The sequence below is a fragment of the Alligator mississippiensis genome, chromosome 5 (assembly GCF_030867095.1).
Source record: "Alligator mississippiensis isolate rAllMis1 chromosome 5, rAllMis1, whole genome shotgun sequence".
In the NCBI taxonomy this organism is placed as follows: Eukaryota; Metazoa; Chordata; order Crocodylia; family Alligatoridae; genus Alligator; species Alligator mississippiensis.
The window spans coordinates 14,758,242-14,775,327 of NC_081828.1; the positions used below are offsets into that span (position 1 = coordinate 14,758,242).

Consider the following 17,086-nt stretch of genomic DNA (forward strand, 5'->3'; position numbering starts at 1 on the left):
AACAACAAGATAAAGAGACAGAAAAAGGTGTTTAAAATGAGGTTCTACTTCTGCTATCGCCAGCTAATTTGATAGCTAGTGAGACAGTGAATTAATGATGGAAAACAAATTGAGCTTGGTAGGAAACTTTTTCTTTATATCAGTGGGCCTTAGGCCTTTTATCTGTAAAAATCTGAGTTTAAAATAGTTCTGGTTCCCGTTAGAAATTAGTTTGGTGCTCTATATGCATCAGAAAATCACAGTAACATTTGACACAGTTCAGAAGGCTTGGTAATTTTGGTATAAAGAAAGTTGAAATATGAAAAAAGCTGATTAGAATTGAGGTTATTGGTCCAGGTATAGGAGGATAGCTGCAGAGACCTGGTATCACCCTCTACTCAATGCCAAAATGGCCAAGTGTCACAAAATCTAGCCCTGTTGTTTTTTTCACCTGCTACAAAGGAAGATGCCAATGTTTCCTTTCAAAATATGCAGTGTTATATGTTTTGCTACTTCAGCTCTACAAAGCGCCTCAAATCTGTGGAGGATGAGATGGACAGTCCTGGTGAGGAGCCATTTTATACAAGCCAAGGGCGCTCTCCAGGAAGCGGCAGTCAGTCGAGTGGATGGCATGAAGTGGAGCCAGGTAAGCTGCAGCTTTCAAGTCATAAACGTTCTTTCCAGTTTTTTCAGTTTCATAAGAGAACAAATATTGTATCAAAGGACAATTAAAACAAACTCTGATTTGTTCTGGGACAGGCAGTCTAATGAGAATACTGTTGTGGTTTGATTGCTCTTGCACCAGCAAATGTTTTTACAGTGCATTGCATTTGTATTTTGGCCAAGTATCTGGAGTATTTGAATAATGAAGCAAAAGATATGCTCTTCTTCTCAGGGAAAACTTTCAGATCCAATCATGGAGTATCAGTGATAGCAACTTGGCAGAAAACAGCACCTGACCAGGCAGTGGACCGTATTTTATCCTGTTGTGAAATATGGCTGTTTATTTAATTTAAAAACAAAAAACCCCCCGAAGTCTCTATGAGATGCAAGGATTTTTGAAGGTTATATAACATTTGCGTTTACTCTGCAACGGCTTTCTAAGGGATTTGATAAGAAGTGTCATTAAAGCAATGAAGTTGGAAGGAAGACTGTGCTGAAATACCATGTGTTGAACTTAAGAGCGGTTAGCAGGTAGCCGTGCCTTCCTGAGTTAATTAGCCCGTATACATCCGTTTCTTGTTGGTCTTCCATTGAATTGTATATGTACTTTAATGTCTCTTGATCAGCTATCTTGGTGCTAACTGAATAGTTAATAGTAGGAAAATTACTTTCCTGTTACGTTGGCCCTTAGATGAGCAAAATGAATGCTACAGATCTCTGTTCTAAGTAGGGTTTCTGTTATTTATCATAAATTTACATTATTTGCCGAGCACCGAAAAACTGTTTTGTCTTCCACCACTCGATATTTTGCCAAATCATCCATATATGCCTTAATGGTCCTTCTTGCTATATAGTTTTATTTATATATTTTCATTTATTTCAATTTAAGATGGTAAAGGTGCCTTTCCTAGGCTCACAACCCCCTAATTAATCATATAATATACAGAATTAGCTTAAACCTCAGCAGCATTTAAATCAGTTCCACAGGAACTTGGCCAGTCAGCTCGCCCCCTATCCCTTCCATCATGTAGGAAACATACCCTCAGCCTTCTCCAGAGAGCCTGTCGAGCAGATGTCTTTCACAGCATGCCCCAAAAATCACCAAATCTGGGGTATTTTCTCTTAATTCCGGAGCGTCAAAACTCGCAGAAAATACCCTGCCAGGTGACATCTCTTGCTTAATGAGGGTGCAGCATCATTAGTGTTTCTGCTGATTGCAGTTATGACAGTATGGCATAGAGAGAAAGTGTCAGTCCTTCAGAAACTACCCTGAACGGAGTGGAGCTGATGTATTGGCAGTGCTGATCCTAGAGCACCGGTGTCATGTTCTCCCAAGGAGATTTCCCACTCAGTGAAGCAAGCTGCTGCTTTCCGTACCAGCTTCACTCTCTGAGTGTTTTTAAGGCATAGCCTCCAATAGAGCCTACTGCAGTTGTCCAATCTGGAGGTGACAAAGCATGAACAACAGACTCACACCTGGCAGAAAAAAAAACCAGACACTAATGGTGGACATAATTGGTTTGCTGTTATAATACCTGCTTGAGCCTAGAGGCCTACAGTCACTCTCAAGTTGTGATTATTTTTAACTCCTGACAGATGTACCCCTTCAGATACATATCCAAGGGGTGGGTACTATATCTGCCAACTCTGCATGCTATCATCAGCTCAGTCTTATGTGGGCTGCGTTCAGCCAGCTCAATTCTTATCTCTGCCCAGTCTTGACTAGACAGTGGCTAAGGCACTGAAACTGCATTCTTCAAATCAGATGAGATGAGACATATGGTTGGGCATTGTCCATGCTTTGTAAGCCCTCGTGACTTCTAGCGAACCTTCCCCAGGGTGAAAAGGAGGGTCTCAGAATGGCACTGAGCACTCTTTATAAAAAGGGGCAATGGCCCACTGCCCACAGCTCTTTTTCCAAGAGAAAAGCACGTTGCTATTGAAGAGCATCTGTGCTTGATATCATGACTCTCCGTTCTTCAGTATCACATAGGCAACAAATATCAAAGATAGCTGGTAGATCTACTGCCAGCTTGGATACCCGATCAGCATCCACTGCTAGGAGGAAATCAGAGACTAAACTGACCGGTGCAGTGCCTGGACTATAGCCAGATCTATACCCTGATAGATTCAATCCAAGGAGAGTTGTTGTACCACAACCCTCCACGCAGTCTTACCTGAACAGGGGAGGTCTGCTGCTGCTCAGTAACAAGCCAGATGGTCAACATGGACTGAAGGCCACACTGTTGATTCTCCTAAATAGGTAGCCTGCCTGGGCTATCTCCACAATTGAGAGACTCGGTATTTCTGTAATGCCCTTCATTCAAGACTGTCAGCAAACTCGAACTTCTTACTGAACTAAGACATTCTTAATTTCCCATGTAGCCAAAAGACATCGACTCTCATAGTTTGTGCAGAAAAGAAGAAAGTTGTTCTTTGACTTCTACCGAGCCAGGAGTTTTAAAAACATCTTTACACTACAACTAGTTAAATTTAGATCAACCCCAAACTGATGCCATAGAAGTTTTCCATCTTGCTTCATTTTTCTCTGATCATCCATAAATCAGTGTGACTTGTAGGGCAAAGCTGACAAAGAAGACTTTGAGGGCCATGGTAGTAGACACGAGTCCTCAGTTGTCCTACCAGCCTATGAAGGAAGAGGTCTGCCCTTCAGAGCTCTAGCTAACAGCTTATCTCCTGTTTTGATGCAGCACAAGTTACTGTATCCCTAAATCCAACATAGGAAATGAACATTTGGTTCTTATCTCCACCAGCACAGAATGCTTTATGGATCTGTGACAGGGCAGATATTTTGGTCATCTGAGCAATGAAATGATGCATTGCTTCTTATTACTTCATCTGTTGCTAGGATGTTCCTCCTGTCAGAATAGCAAGGAGACCTTACCTAAGGGCTTGGAAATTTACCCCCAGCCAGTTCAGAAATATCCTTCCTACTCCCCATATTGTCCCAATAAGGTTCATACCAGATATTTAATTCCAAGTGTAAAGCAAAGCAAAAAAACCTACATTTTTAAGGTGTAATAATTTCTTTGGGTTTAAATATTTAATTAAATATGGCTTAATTTAATTAATTACGTTGAACAAGTGCACCCTTTTTGGTGCCTTCCAACTTGTTTTTTCTGTCTTTGCACCAATGTGTGCCTTTGCATACAAAATGATTGGAAAGTCCCCTTCCTGCAGAAGCGTCACTCCATGACTGCTACTACAGACTACACAGGGATTACTGGGTAACCCCTGCTCCCAAAGGCTTTGGATGACTGGATCTGTGCTATATGAAGATGACCAGCCACACCAGTTGTCTGTTCATTGTGTCTTCAGCTGACCTAGCTGTGGTGGCTCTCAACTCTTGATTGAATGTGGAGCCCCTAGTGTTGGCTCTGACCCACCCCATCGCCCCGCAACCATTGGCAGGCTTTCCACCGAATTCTAGACATTGCAGGCCCAGGACTCAGCCATGTGATTGTTACCTCTGGGGGACTTTTCACAAAGAAGTGTACAGGGCTTTATTTATACATCAGACGTGACATCCAAAGCAAAAACCATCATTAATTCCATGTTCCTCATAGTGTACTCACTGAGTTTCACATCCATTTATCTGCACGCAAATGCTCTTGGGAAGTTCTCAGACCTAAAAAGGCAGGAGTCTGCCAGAAAAGATGAATTTCCTTTCACAACAGGAAAGCTTGGAAAGTAAAACAAAGTAGACATGTAGTAAATTACTTCTGCTTTTCAAATACCTTTTGCGGGATCCTCCTTTCCATTACTTTATCTCAGCACTTTCAGTACATAACTCTTGTTAACTGAAAAGAAGGGCAAAAGAGGATAAAGATGATGTTAGGTAAAGAAAATCAGGCAGGATCAGCCTGGTTTTGGACTTGGTAAAAATGCTGGCTTTGTGCACACTTGTTGTATCTGTATTTCTGGACTGGTTTAAAGCTGTAATTACGAGTAAAAGCTTGCGTCTTCACATTTCGGTTCCATCATGATCAAACGCACCTAACTACCACTCAGTTCCCTATTGCCTGTGCCTGTGAGATGGAGCTCCTCAGTGCACACCCTCAGTACACTTGTACAAAGGGTTTCTAATAGCGTTGTTGAAGAAGAGTTTAGTTAGGATAATTTGCATATTATCAGTCTACCTATTGCCCTTTCTTTATTTCATCTGTTGACGGGAAGCTCTTCCTGGTACCAAGACTTAGAACTGCCTGGTTCTCCAGCTTTCAGTATTCCTTACTGGGCATGTCTACACGTGCAATTAATGCGCATGAATAAACTCTGGAGTTTATTGCTTTGGAGTTAATTGCTCCCGAGTGCATCATTTGAATGTGCACCTGGAAGCAATAAACTCCATAATAATAGGCTCTGGAGTTTATTCATGCGCACCACTTTGAGCCAGGTTGAAACAGCCCTGACTGGCAGGGAGTCCAGGGGGTCAGCCTGCCAGCCCGGGGCTGCTTCCCCTGGCTCAGCGTGATGCAGAGGGGCTGGCTGGGGCACCGGGGTGCTTCACTGTGGGGCTAGCTGGCAGGCAGCCTCTGCATTGAAGCACCCTCGTGCCCCAGCCACCTGGGACAGCATCTACATGTGTCCTGCTTCAGAGTTTTTTACTCTGCCGCAGGATAGTACTTGTATTTACAAGTACTATTCTGCTGTGGAGTAAATTAGTTTACTCCAGCCTAATAGGGGCGCATGTGTAGATGTGATACATTTACTGTGCAGCTAATTAATCAACTGCCCAGTGAAGGTCTCGTGTAGATGTGCCCGCTATGGCTTGGGATGGGCATATTCCAGAAAAGAGGATCTGAAGGTGTGAGAGGCATGATTTACACTCTTTTTGTCTAGGGTAAGCAGGAGGAAAGTTGGGACATCGAGGACACCGGCCTCGCCCCCCAGGGCAGCAGCACTGCTGTAGGCAGTGGCAGAGGTCAGCAGGCAGGGGTGCAGGCACAGTCCACTGGGGAGGCAGAGCTGCCTGGCGCACCATGCCATGCCGCTCCGCCTCCCTGCGGGACTGCATCGAATGCCCCCAAGATTTCGGGACTTCTGTTTAAATTTTGACCAACCAGCCAGGACCAGCCTATGAAATCTGGGACTCTCCCAGCCAAACTGGGAAGTATGGTCACCCTGTTTTCGTCAGACTGGTCCAAGTGATCTGCTTCTGAGTTCTCTTGAAACTCAGAGCTGCCTCGAAGCTCACAGGAGTACCTGCCTCGGGTATGAAGACCAAAATGTCAAAGTCTATGCTCACACTACTCGCCTCTGCAGTAAGTGTGTTACTGTCTTCAGCTCAGTGCTGTTCACTCCAGCACCCCTGATTTACAATGCCTTCTTTTTCAGTATTGAAGAAGAAGGTATTTCCAGGCAATCTCCATGTGCCTGAGCAGCTGCAATCTCTGCTTACCTCTATAGGGCTGAGTATTCCCAGCATGCTGCTGTCCGCTTCAGTGGTACAGAGTGTGATTCCAGCACTGATCACGATGCATCATTCATGCATGATTCAACCTAACACTGCATTGTTAGGAGCCCTGCAGTTGGATCTAGTTTGCTTAGTCTCCCTATCAGATACTCACTGGATGGTTCTTCTATATGTTGACTGAAGGCCTTCTCATTTGATCCTTCTGAGTCAGAAACAGCCAGGGGCTTTGTACATGCCCAGGTGAGATGTCCACAAGAGCTTGCTCCCAAGATCTATTCAGCACTAATGCTGATTTTGGAAACACCTGTGAAATCAGCTCTCAAGAGCTCCCATGTGTTCTTGGACATTCTCCATGCCTCTGTGCCCAGTTGTCTGGCATTGTCTATTAATGAAACTGTACTAAAGCCAGCAAAACATATCTGGCAAATCCCAGCATCAGCAATGGGGAGCACTTCCAGACCATAATCAGGCAAATTTTCTGTGGCCCCCCAAGGAAATTCAACTGCAGACAATATTAGACCTGAGAGCAGTTTGCTGTGCTTATGTGGCATTATTATCAATGATGTGAGTATTCGCTATTCAGATGATCACCAGCTATAAATTGGCCTAAATTGGCCTTCACATCAAGATACTGTTTCACTGTGGAACTGATGCGTTCAACAGTGATCATCTCCCAGAGCTCTACATTCCCAGCTACGATGGCCCGTCTGAGTAGACTGCTCCCATCAGACCATAAGTGGACAATCAGGATTTGAATATCAGACAAAATTTCCTAGAGCGTGGCCCATTGATAGATTATTTGCAGCAGATAAAAGCAGCAAACAGTGCTCTGAGCCCATGCTTAATCTCAGAGAATTTGCTCGTTCAGTAGTCTCCGTAGGTAATAAATATAGTCTTACCTTTCAATATGCCATAAGAAGAAGACATCACTCAGACCTATCCCAGGTTCCTGCTTAACATAGTTACAGATTCTCCCTTGAACAAAACAATTCATTAGCTAGTCTTCTTTTCTTTAAGCCACATCCAGGGGAAACTAGACTGTACATCTTAGATGATCTCAAGGCCTTATCCTTTGATTTGCAAAGGTCCAAACTCTTCATGGTTTCCCTTAAGGCTATTTGTAACAGTATTTGCTTACTGAATTAAAAATCAGGCAGTATCAGCCCAGAGACTATCACAGTGGGTATGGGGATATGCTAGGGCCTATAACAAGCCAGATAGTTTTGATCACCCCATTTAGATTAGGGTTTACTCCAGCAGGGCCCAGGCAATTTTGGCAGCTTCCTTGCAAAGGCCAGCTATTCAGACAGCTGCAGGACAGCTTCTTGTATTTCAGTCTTGTACTACATTTACTAAACATTTTTCTATAGTGGAGGTATCAACCTCTGATGCTTAATTTGGCAGAGTTATACTGCAATCATTAATAGACTCCTGGCTCCCTCCTCTTTACATCGTATTACTGTTCTGTGGTCACAAAAAGTGGACTGTATATGGATAAGCACTTAAAAAAAAGTTACTTTATAATAACTAGGGTTCTTTGAGACATGTTGTCCATGCATACATATTCCCCAACTCACCCTGCTTTCCTATATAGTTTTCATAGAGTTTGCCCCCTTCTGCGTTACAGAACCCTGTCAAAGCACAAGCTGCCCAATGGTTTTCAGTAATATAAGATTTTCCTGTACTTCCAAGAGCAATAAAATCTATCAATTTTTTTTACATATTGTATCAGTTCCTTGTAATTGGCAATTCACAGTACCTGCCATTAAAAGTTTAATACATTTACAGAATCACTTTGATATCCCAATCTGTTACTCACAGGTGCTACATGATACAGAAATACGTTAGCATATTATAGATCTGTTATCAGATACTGTACTAAGGTATGTGTTTCTGTGCCAGACTATCAGAGTCAGGCTGCTGTGGGACTGATGGGTTATACAAGTTAAACATATTGACCTTTCCCACCACTGTACTTTATGGATAAGTTTGCTTGGATGAAACCAGAAAGAGATCCAGAAATTAGTGTGAGTGTATAAAACTGCTGCAGTTTAATATTGGTGCTTTGAGCATTGCCAATCTTATGCAATAATATTAATCAAAAATGATTAACACCACTCATTTGCTGTACCAGATATCGTCATTTCGACAGCAAATTACTGCTGGATCAATGTCTTGGTTTTTCTTCTGCGATGTATATAGCAGTTTGATAGCTGAAACAACACTTCATTTTACTGGCATTATCTTTTAGGTTTATGGAAGCTGGAATGAAAAAATCCTACTAGCTCATCCTGTCCCTCCCTGTACTAGTGTTAAATTATTCTTCCCATGTTTTCACCAATTGAGATTTGAAAGCTCTACAGTGTCTAGTCAGTCTCTTTGTTCAAGAAATCCTCACTGAGATTCAACTTAATGTCAACCTTGATGGTTTTAATGACAGTATTTTTAAGGAACTTTCCACCTGGAGATCTTGTCATGCATACATTGCCTTTGTTAGATCACTCCAGAGAGAGAACATGAACCAGGAGAAGGTAATCCGTGAAGTACTGTAACTCTGCCTTTTGCATCTGATTCCAAAATATAGGACCTGCCTTACATCAAAAATTTGAATGTATCCAGGCCATATAAATCTGTGTGCATATATCCCAGAACATGACTGCAGTGGGAATAATTTCTGGCACGGTTGCTACACTTCAGATTTCCAGTATGAGTCATGCTACCAACTAGTCTGGTGTTGGGATCATCCACACTTACGGCATTGGGTGACTTCAGCTTCCAAGTAGATCATAGATCTCATAAGTGCTGAAACAACCATAGGTCTCTCTAAGGTGATTTCTGGTCCACACACAAGTGCAATAACTGGAGTCATATTTTCAGATTGCTATTGATGATTGGGTGCATGGAAAATTATACCTTCAGCAAGACTAGACGGTTACCTCTTTCTAGATGAAAGCAGCCCCAGATGCACACCCCATTTCATAAAAACACCACGAGCAGTTTATGCACCCAGTTAGTCTTCAGCTTTCTGCTGCTCATTCCATGTAACATGTATGCATGTGAAAGAGAGTGAGAGTCTTTGGGCTGCAAGTCCATTGGTACTTGGATGGTTCATGGTGTATTGTCAGAATAGGGAGCAACTTCTCTACCTTCCCAGCTGTAAGAATTAGCAGGCAGAGCAACAATTTCTTTCTGATTATGACTGCACATTTCTTCCTGATACAAGACTTGTCACAAATATAAGCTTTCTTGAGCTTTAAATTGGATTTGAAGACCATTTGCAAACAATAGCTAGTGCAGAATGTGACTGCCTGATTATAGAGTGCAGTTAGTCATATGGAGACTATTATACCAGTTTTCCAAAGGTTGAACTGGTTTCTTGTATTTCTGGGTCCAATTCAAGATTTGATAGGGATCTGTAAAACCTTGTCTGGTTTGGCTTTTGGTTACTAAATGCACTTCATTCTCTCCATATGTTGTCTTGACAGCTGTGATCAGCAGGATTTGCTTTTGCTAAGTCTGGTTCTGAATGTGCGCTGAGCAACAGCAACGTTGTCTTGTGGAGGTCATTCTCCTATGATAAGCAGGGCCAAAAGAGCCCAACTTTACTGATCGTTGGGCATGAGAAAAGTCTCGTTTGTTTGGTTAGGTGGTTACTCTGAAAGGCTGATTGTGACAACTAATATCATAGATGCCAACAGGTAATGCACAGGCTTTCAAATTTTGTGCGGGGCTGCATTTTATAAAATAGATAACTAAAATATTTACATAACCATTTTGCTCTTGAGAGACCCATATTTCTAAACAGAGGACCTTCCAGAAAGACAAAAAAAGAGCTTGGATCAGCCAACTCTTTTTATTTATGGGGTGGGACAGGGAAATATAAAGTGGTCTGATGGTTAAAACAAATGGCTCTCGGGTCCTTGGGCAAGGACCATGACCTCCCTTTGCATGAGTCAAGGCAACTGTGAAACTTTGTGGAGGAAAATGACCGCAGAACAAATGCTGGGCTATCTTAGGTAAATAAGTTACCCAAAAAAAAAAGAGAAAGAAAGAAAAACTACACATTTTACAAAACACAGCTGTGTAAATATTGTACGGAGCAGAGAAGAGGTAGAGAGATGTAATGTGCAAACTTTCTTTTTATGGCGAACTTCTGTTCTTTACATTTGTTCTTTACCGTTTGTTACCGTTCCCAGTATAACTGTCACTATATTGCCTGGCACAGTGCAGCTACTATATCCGATCTACCTACATCCATCCTTTTTTTTAAAGAGGAAAGCAGGCTGTTTTAAAGCGAACGTTATTACTCAAAATTAGTAAGTGCAATGCTGTGGCAGGAAATTAGATAGGGAATGATACAGGAAGGGGAAAGAGGTCATGAGCCCACTATACCTCCCTTTTTTTTCTTCTCTGAGCTACATCTCTTAGGCTGGTTTGAGGTGTTTATCATCCACTGGTTATAGAAGAAAGGGGAAATAACCCCGATCCTTTCCTTTAATTGGTCTGGGGACACATTGCTCTTTTCTTTATCCATAGTTGTCACTCCCAGTATACACTTTCCATCTCTTATACACTCCAATCAATGTATCTGCATGTATTCATTCCTTAAATGTAAGGTACCATAATGAAATTTGGGACCCTGCCCCCAGTGGCGCTGCTGCAGGCAGTGGCAGAGGCTAGCGGGCAGGGGCAGCATCCAGCAGGGAGGCAGAGCTGCCTAGAACATCACCTCCCTGCCGGATTGTGCCCTACGCCCCTGTGATTCTGGGACTTCAGTTTAAATTTTTACCAACCAGCTGGCAGCATCCTCTGAAATCCAGGACTGTCCCGGCCAAACCGGGACGTATGGTCACCCTACTTAAATGCTGCCCCCAGTCCAGCTTAGTCAGTAAGCTTTGACTACAACAAGCTAAGAGTGACAAGAAGGGAATGAATCCTCCCTACCAACCTGGTACCTTGGTACGGAGCAAAGATACAGCCATTCCACTGCCATGAGAATAGTATCTGTACTGTAATAGCTGTAGACCTCTCACCCCTACCTGCAGGCTTATGCCTCTGGATTCATGGCCCCTTCCAACCCTAATTTTCTATGCTTCTTTGATTCCCTGGATATATTTGACACAGATATGCAGGACATATCTCCTGGATACGCCCTTCAGAGTGTTACTGCAGTCACCATGGAGGCAATTCAGATTGTCCTCAGCTCCCCTTGTCTTCAGTGGGTGTGAAATAGTCCTGAAAACCAAGCCTATTTTACATACTAAAAATACTTTTCTGCTATTTTGTTAAGCCGAACCAACTGGCATGTATTTACTATGATAATATACCAGGAGAGGCCCTGTTGCTCAAAAGCTGTCATATAAGCTGTATGCTGAGCTCAGACACGCAGCTGCCATGAGAAGGCTTGGATGTTAGCATAGATTTAAAACATGGGAAAAATCAGGAAAATGACCTGCAGCCTTCACTGTTAAGAACAGTACCAGTGAAATCAATGGGATGGCTCATATGAGCAAGATCTACCAGTAAAGCCCTACATTTGTCTAAAGGAGAGCACCTGGAAAGGAATGATTTTTTAAAAATCAGCAGGTTTTGCAATCAGTAGAATTTTTTTAAAATTATAAACATACAGATGACCTGTTATCTGTACTTATATAAAACATCCTGTTTTTTTATAGTAGCATGTTTGTCCGTACTAGTCCTATCTGAGACAGCGTACATAAATGCACTACGCTGATTTTGAATAGAAGATAACACTTTGGATGTTGTCCAAATTTAACCCTACCCTGGGGCTTGCCTTATTTGTTAACTTAAATTACATATAAAAAAATAAACATGAGCTCAAGTCTTCTTCTGAACTTCAGGGAAGCTTTCCTTTGCATTTCCTAAGGATGGGTGTGCCTTTGTGGGGAGCAGTACTGTTTGTCTTCATTCACCCCATGGGTTCACCATCTGTATCCCTGCTTTTCCCTCCTTCAGAGACAGACCACAGTCCTTCTAACACTCCTACTTGGGCAATTCTCAAACCAAATGCAGCTCATTGCAAGTACTTCTGAATCGCAATGCTTAGGCATCTGACATCCAAATGATTCATAGAAGCATCCTGAGCTGCGGATTCTGGCACCCTTTGCACAAGGTATTTTGAGAATAAAAAAAAACCAAAACAACAAGGCTTTTAGAAGAAAAAAAAAAAAACAGCTGATGAAACGTCTTGTTCTAGTGCTTGGCCAAGCACCAAATTTCAGAATTTTAAATAAATTGTTTGGCCAGTAGACATGGCTTGGAGAGTGAGTGGGTTAAAAACCAGATCCAAGTGTGAAATTTTAGGTTGACAGTATCACTTGTTAAAAAAATGGTTAAAAATTGATTTGCCAGCCTATTGAGGAAATGCTGTAATGTTTTTGGCAGCATCCTTCTTTCTGCTGCCAGCTAAAGTACCATCTGGCTTAGTTAGGGTCCTCTTCCATCTCAGGTGCTTCCAAAATTCTCCCTAACCAGAGGATCATTTCACTGGGCTGCTGCGCCTGCTGAGGCACATGTCCTTGTCTGGGAATCCTACTGCTTCTGTTCCCTGCCATCTTGCTGACTGTGGTGCGTATGTTTGGGCACAGATCTTGCTGCCTCTCTCGAGGACATTTGCATCATTGTCAGCTGCACATATTAAATTGAAATGCAGAGCTCAGAAACACGTATCCCCTCTTTTGTCCCTTTGTTTGTGCAATTATTCCAGTTTTAATTCATCTTTGACACCTGGAATATCACAAAGCTGCTGATAATCTGCTGGCTACTAAAGGGAATGACATTGATAGAAGGATAGTGTGTGTCAAACTTGTCTCTAGACAATTGATGGCATACCCCGAGGTTTCGCAGCTTGGGGGATGAGTACCCTAAATCCATTGCTAATCTGGAGAGTCATTTGTGGCAGTTTATTCTGCTGCCATTCGTTCCCTAGAACAGATAACAGTCACTTATCATTGATTAGAAAAAAGTATTGGTTAATTCTACCAAATGCTAGTTTGAGTTATGTCTGAAGCAAGTCAGAATTGGTACGTGCTTGCTGCCATTTTGCGGTGATGTAAGGGGCTTTAACAAAATGGTGCCTGTTTATATTTCCTTCTTGCCAAATGAATTGCTATTCCCACATACGTATTTCTACATAGGCATAGAAGTATCAGGGAGGAATGAACTCAGAAAACTATATACGTTGCTGTTGCACGCCAGTCTTTTTAACAATGGCAACTCTTCGGGTTTCTTTGTTTTCCAACTTTGTGGTTTTACTTAGAAATAAAGATTTAAGAGAAGTTGCTAAGTCTGTTTCTTATGATGTGATCATATTGAAAGATTGAGAGTATGTGACCGAGACATGGTTAGAAGCTATCGTTTTTTGTTTATAAAATAATCTGCACCGTACACTGCTGATTTAATTTCCATGTCTAGTCACTTAAGCCTGTGTTTTAAAGAGTGCTTAGACTCATAGATACTTACTCAGACATACTTTAGTAAATGGTAGGTAGCTATTATATATTGGTAAAATGTTACAACATGCCCTTTCTTTTTTGTAAATTTATAAGATTATGATGTTTAGTATATACAGACTATTCTTACTGTATACATTTTTGCTTTTCCTTGTATGTTGGCAAAGAAGCAAGAGTATCAAGAGTCAGTTCAAGATGCTATATATTTTAAGGATTTTAGAAAGAGTTGCATGTGGTTCTCAGCAAAGAAGTGAGTTCTTTTTAGGTGTTAAAAGTTCCAAAGTATTGCTAAAGCAAAAAGAAACACTAACTTAAAACTAGAAGGAAATTGTGGACCAGAATAACTAGAGCATTCAAAAACCTGCTGTAAAATTGATATTCTAATGAATTAAAATAAAAACTTGCATTGTGAACTAGAATGATGCTTGAAATGTATCACATTTATCCTAGGGGTGTAGGTTGTAGCCGTGTTGGCCTGAGGACATAGGCAGACAAGGTTCTTTGAATAAATGGGATATCTTTTATTAGACCAACTCAAATAGTTGGGAAAAATCATCGTTGCAAGCTTTTGGGTACAAACACCCTTTGTGAGGCTCACATAATCTTTCCATTATTTGTACCAACTTTGAATGTGTATGAGTGAAGTGAAAATTTTCAAACTAATCTTGCTCTTTGAGAGTGAAAAGTATGCAAAATATGTTGCTCAGAATATTAGATAAGCTTCATTCAGTGTGTTAATCAAATATTTTCATGATAGGAGGGCAGTTAAGAAAACAGTACAGTTTTTGCTAATTGCACTTGTAAGTAAACGGATCTATCATTACATTGTCATGAAGAGTGACATTGAACAGAAACACCCTGCTAATCCCTACAAGATAAGTATTTAACGTAATTAGACAGACACTGTCTCCTTTGTTGAGCATAGCATTAATCACCAAGAAAAGTCCAACTTTATACAAAATGGCTTTTTCTGATATGTCATAGTATTATAAAGCTTCTTACACTGTTTTGTCAAGATACTGTATTTGAAGAAATGACCAGTGAAGGCTCTTGCTGTTTCCTGTGGAAAATCCATACTTTTCTTTAGTCAGGGTTAGATATTTCGAAGTTTTCTAAATTGAGAAAACTGCCCGAGCTGACATGCATCTAATGCATTCAGTCTATGAAAGACCAAAACAAGCATGAATAACCTTAATTATGTTCTAGCAGGTTGATGTATCTTTAATTTTTCATATGCAGTGCTAGAATAAGTACACTGTCAAGGAATAAGAAGAAAGTTTCTTCCTTGATAGTAGCTCATAATATCAAACAAAGTGAGTCTTTTTATGTGAAAAAAATCTTATTGTTGAAATGATGAAATATGTTGCCCCCTTCCAGAATTCATCGGCACTACATTTTTTTTCTCCTCTGCTGCTTGTAATTTTGTACTGTGAGATGCTGTCTAGTTATGAACTGGTATCAACTTGGATCAGCGCACAGCTGTATCTTCCCACCTTCTTAATGACTCCAAAGACTTTGAAGGGAAAGAACAGGGTTTAGTCAAAGACGACAGCGGCCTTCACTAAGTAACAGGTGGAGGTCAAGTTGGTTTATTTGTTGGGACGAACAGAGTGCAGAGATGAAAAATCAAATGCTTTGCCATAATAAGGTTTAGGAAGAAAATGCTGACTGGTCTAAGCTTTGATTCCAGCTGACAGAACCTTTTCTAGTGTTCATTACTTGATTTCACAGTTCAGGCAATTTTAAGAGGCTTAGAATTTTATTTCTCCTGTCTTCTATGAAACATTTCGATCACTTTCTAATTTTTGCTTTAAATGAAGTTATGGGGACTCCCTATTATATCAGTTTTACTTTTTGACTCCTGTAAAGTCGATATGCCATCATAAATGACAGGCTGAGATAAGCTAGATGCAGGAACCCGATTGTTTTTTTTACTCAAAGTAAAAATGTACCATGTAAGCACAAACTTAATTATAAAGTTTAAACCTGCAGGAAGTTCCAGCTTAAAAGTACATAATATGGAAGCACGAAGTTTCAGGAGTCTCTTCTTCCGTCTGTGTCTAGAGGATTTGTATATGTAACTTTTACATATTGAGGAAATGCCTTGTGTTTGCTCTGAATCACAAAGAGCTGGCTAGCCCTATTTGATCATGAAAGGGAGTCACAGCAAGACACAAAATAATCAGAGCACGGCATTCTGACATTGTGTCACGGTGTTTCTGTTGCGATGACCTATCGTAATTGTTGCCTATTAATGCAGCATCATGAAAGAAGTTCAGAAAGGTAAACTGCAGTAACGTGGTTGCTGCATCCTTTCCCTATCCTTTCTTCTGAGAGGATCCCACCTCCATCCCAGTGGTGTCCCGCCGGGGTCAGTCCTTGGTCCAATACTATTCAACATCTTCATCAATGATTTGGATGTGGGGGTGAAGAGCTCGCTGGCCAAGTTCGCGGCTGACACCAAGTTATGGGGAAGCATGGTCATGCTTGAAGATAGGCTACAGATACAGGCAGATCTAGACAGGCTGGCAAGTTGGGCGAGTCGGAACCAAATGAAGATCAATATCGAGAAATAGAAAGCGCTCCACCTGGGGACGAGCAGCCCCCTGCACACTTACAGGCTTGGCAGCGCCAATCTGACCAGCGCTATGAATGAAAGGGGCCTGCGGGTAATAATAGACCACAGTATGAATATGAGCCATCAATGCAACTGTAGCCAGCAGGGCTAATAATACCCCAGCATGCATCAATTGATGCATCTTCAGCAAAGCCAAGGAAGTGATTCTTCCGCTCTACTCAGCACTGGTGAGACTGCAGCTGGAGTACTGCGTCCAGTACTGGGTGCCACACTTTAACAAGGACATGGCAAAGCTTGAGAGAGTCCAGAGAAGAGCCACCCATATGATCAGAGACTTGCATGGCAAGCCATACGAGGAAAGGCTGAGGGACCTGGGACGCATCAGCCTGAAAAAAGAGAAGGCTGAGAGGGGACTTGGTAGCAGCTTACCGCTACATTAGGGGCGTACATCAACTGTTCACCAGGGCACCCTTGGGGAAAACGAGGACTAATGACCACAAACTCCTAGAAGACTGTTTCAGGCTCAACATTAGGAAAAACTTCTTCACAGCTCGGGTGTCCAGACTGTGGAATAAGCTCCCTCCAGAGGTGGTGCCATCGCCTACCCTGGAAACCTTCAAGAGGAGACTGGACAGTCACCTTGCTGGGGTCACCTGACCCCAGCTGTCTTTCTTGCTTGGTTCAGGGGCTGGACCCGATGATCTCCCAAGGTCCCTTCCAGCCCCTTACAATCTAGGAATCTATGAAACTCTTTCTTATCTTTGAGGATGGCAGATAGAGAATACCTCATCCACTTTCTCTGCACTCCTTTCCCAGGCCCTCTTAGCATAAGGAATACTTTTATACTCATGTTTTGCTCACACTCAGCAAAAAGGAGTCACCACCAGACAAACCAAGATGACTGCTGGCAGGTCCCCCAAGAGCCAGCTATAGTTTTAAAGCCTCCTGTTGAATATC

At 41.9% G+C, this 17,086-nt stretch overlaps 1 protein-coding gene across 6 annotated transcripts in view; it reads left to right on the forward strand.

Annotated features, from left to right (window-relative positions):
• Nucleotides 1-17,086, forward strand: part of NFIA (nuclear factor I A) — a 310,278-nt gene that overhangs the window by 224,613 nt on the left and 68,579 nt on the right. For all 6 annotated transcript variants that reach the window (XM_019489142.2, XM_006277944.4, XM_014593910.3 and 3 more), the window contains exon 6: nucleotides 498-625. In XM_019489142.2, coding sequence (XP_019344687.1) covers nucleotides 498-625 — 128 coding nt within the window. The remainder of the gene's footprint in view (nucleotides 1-497; nucleotides 626-17,086) is intronic.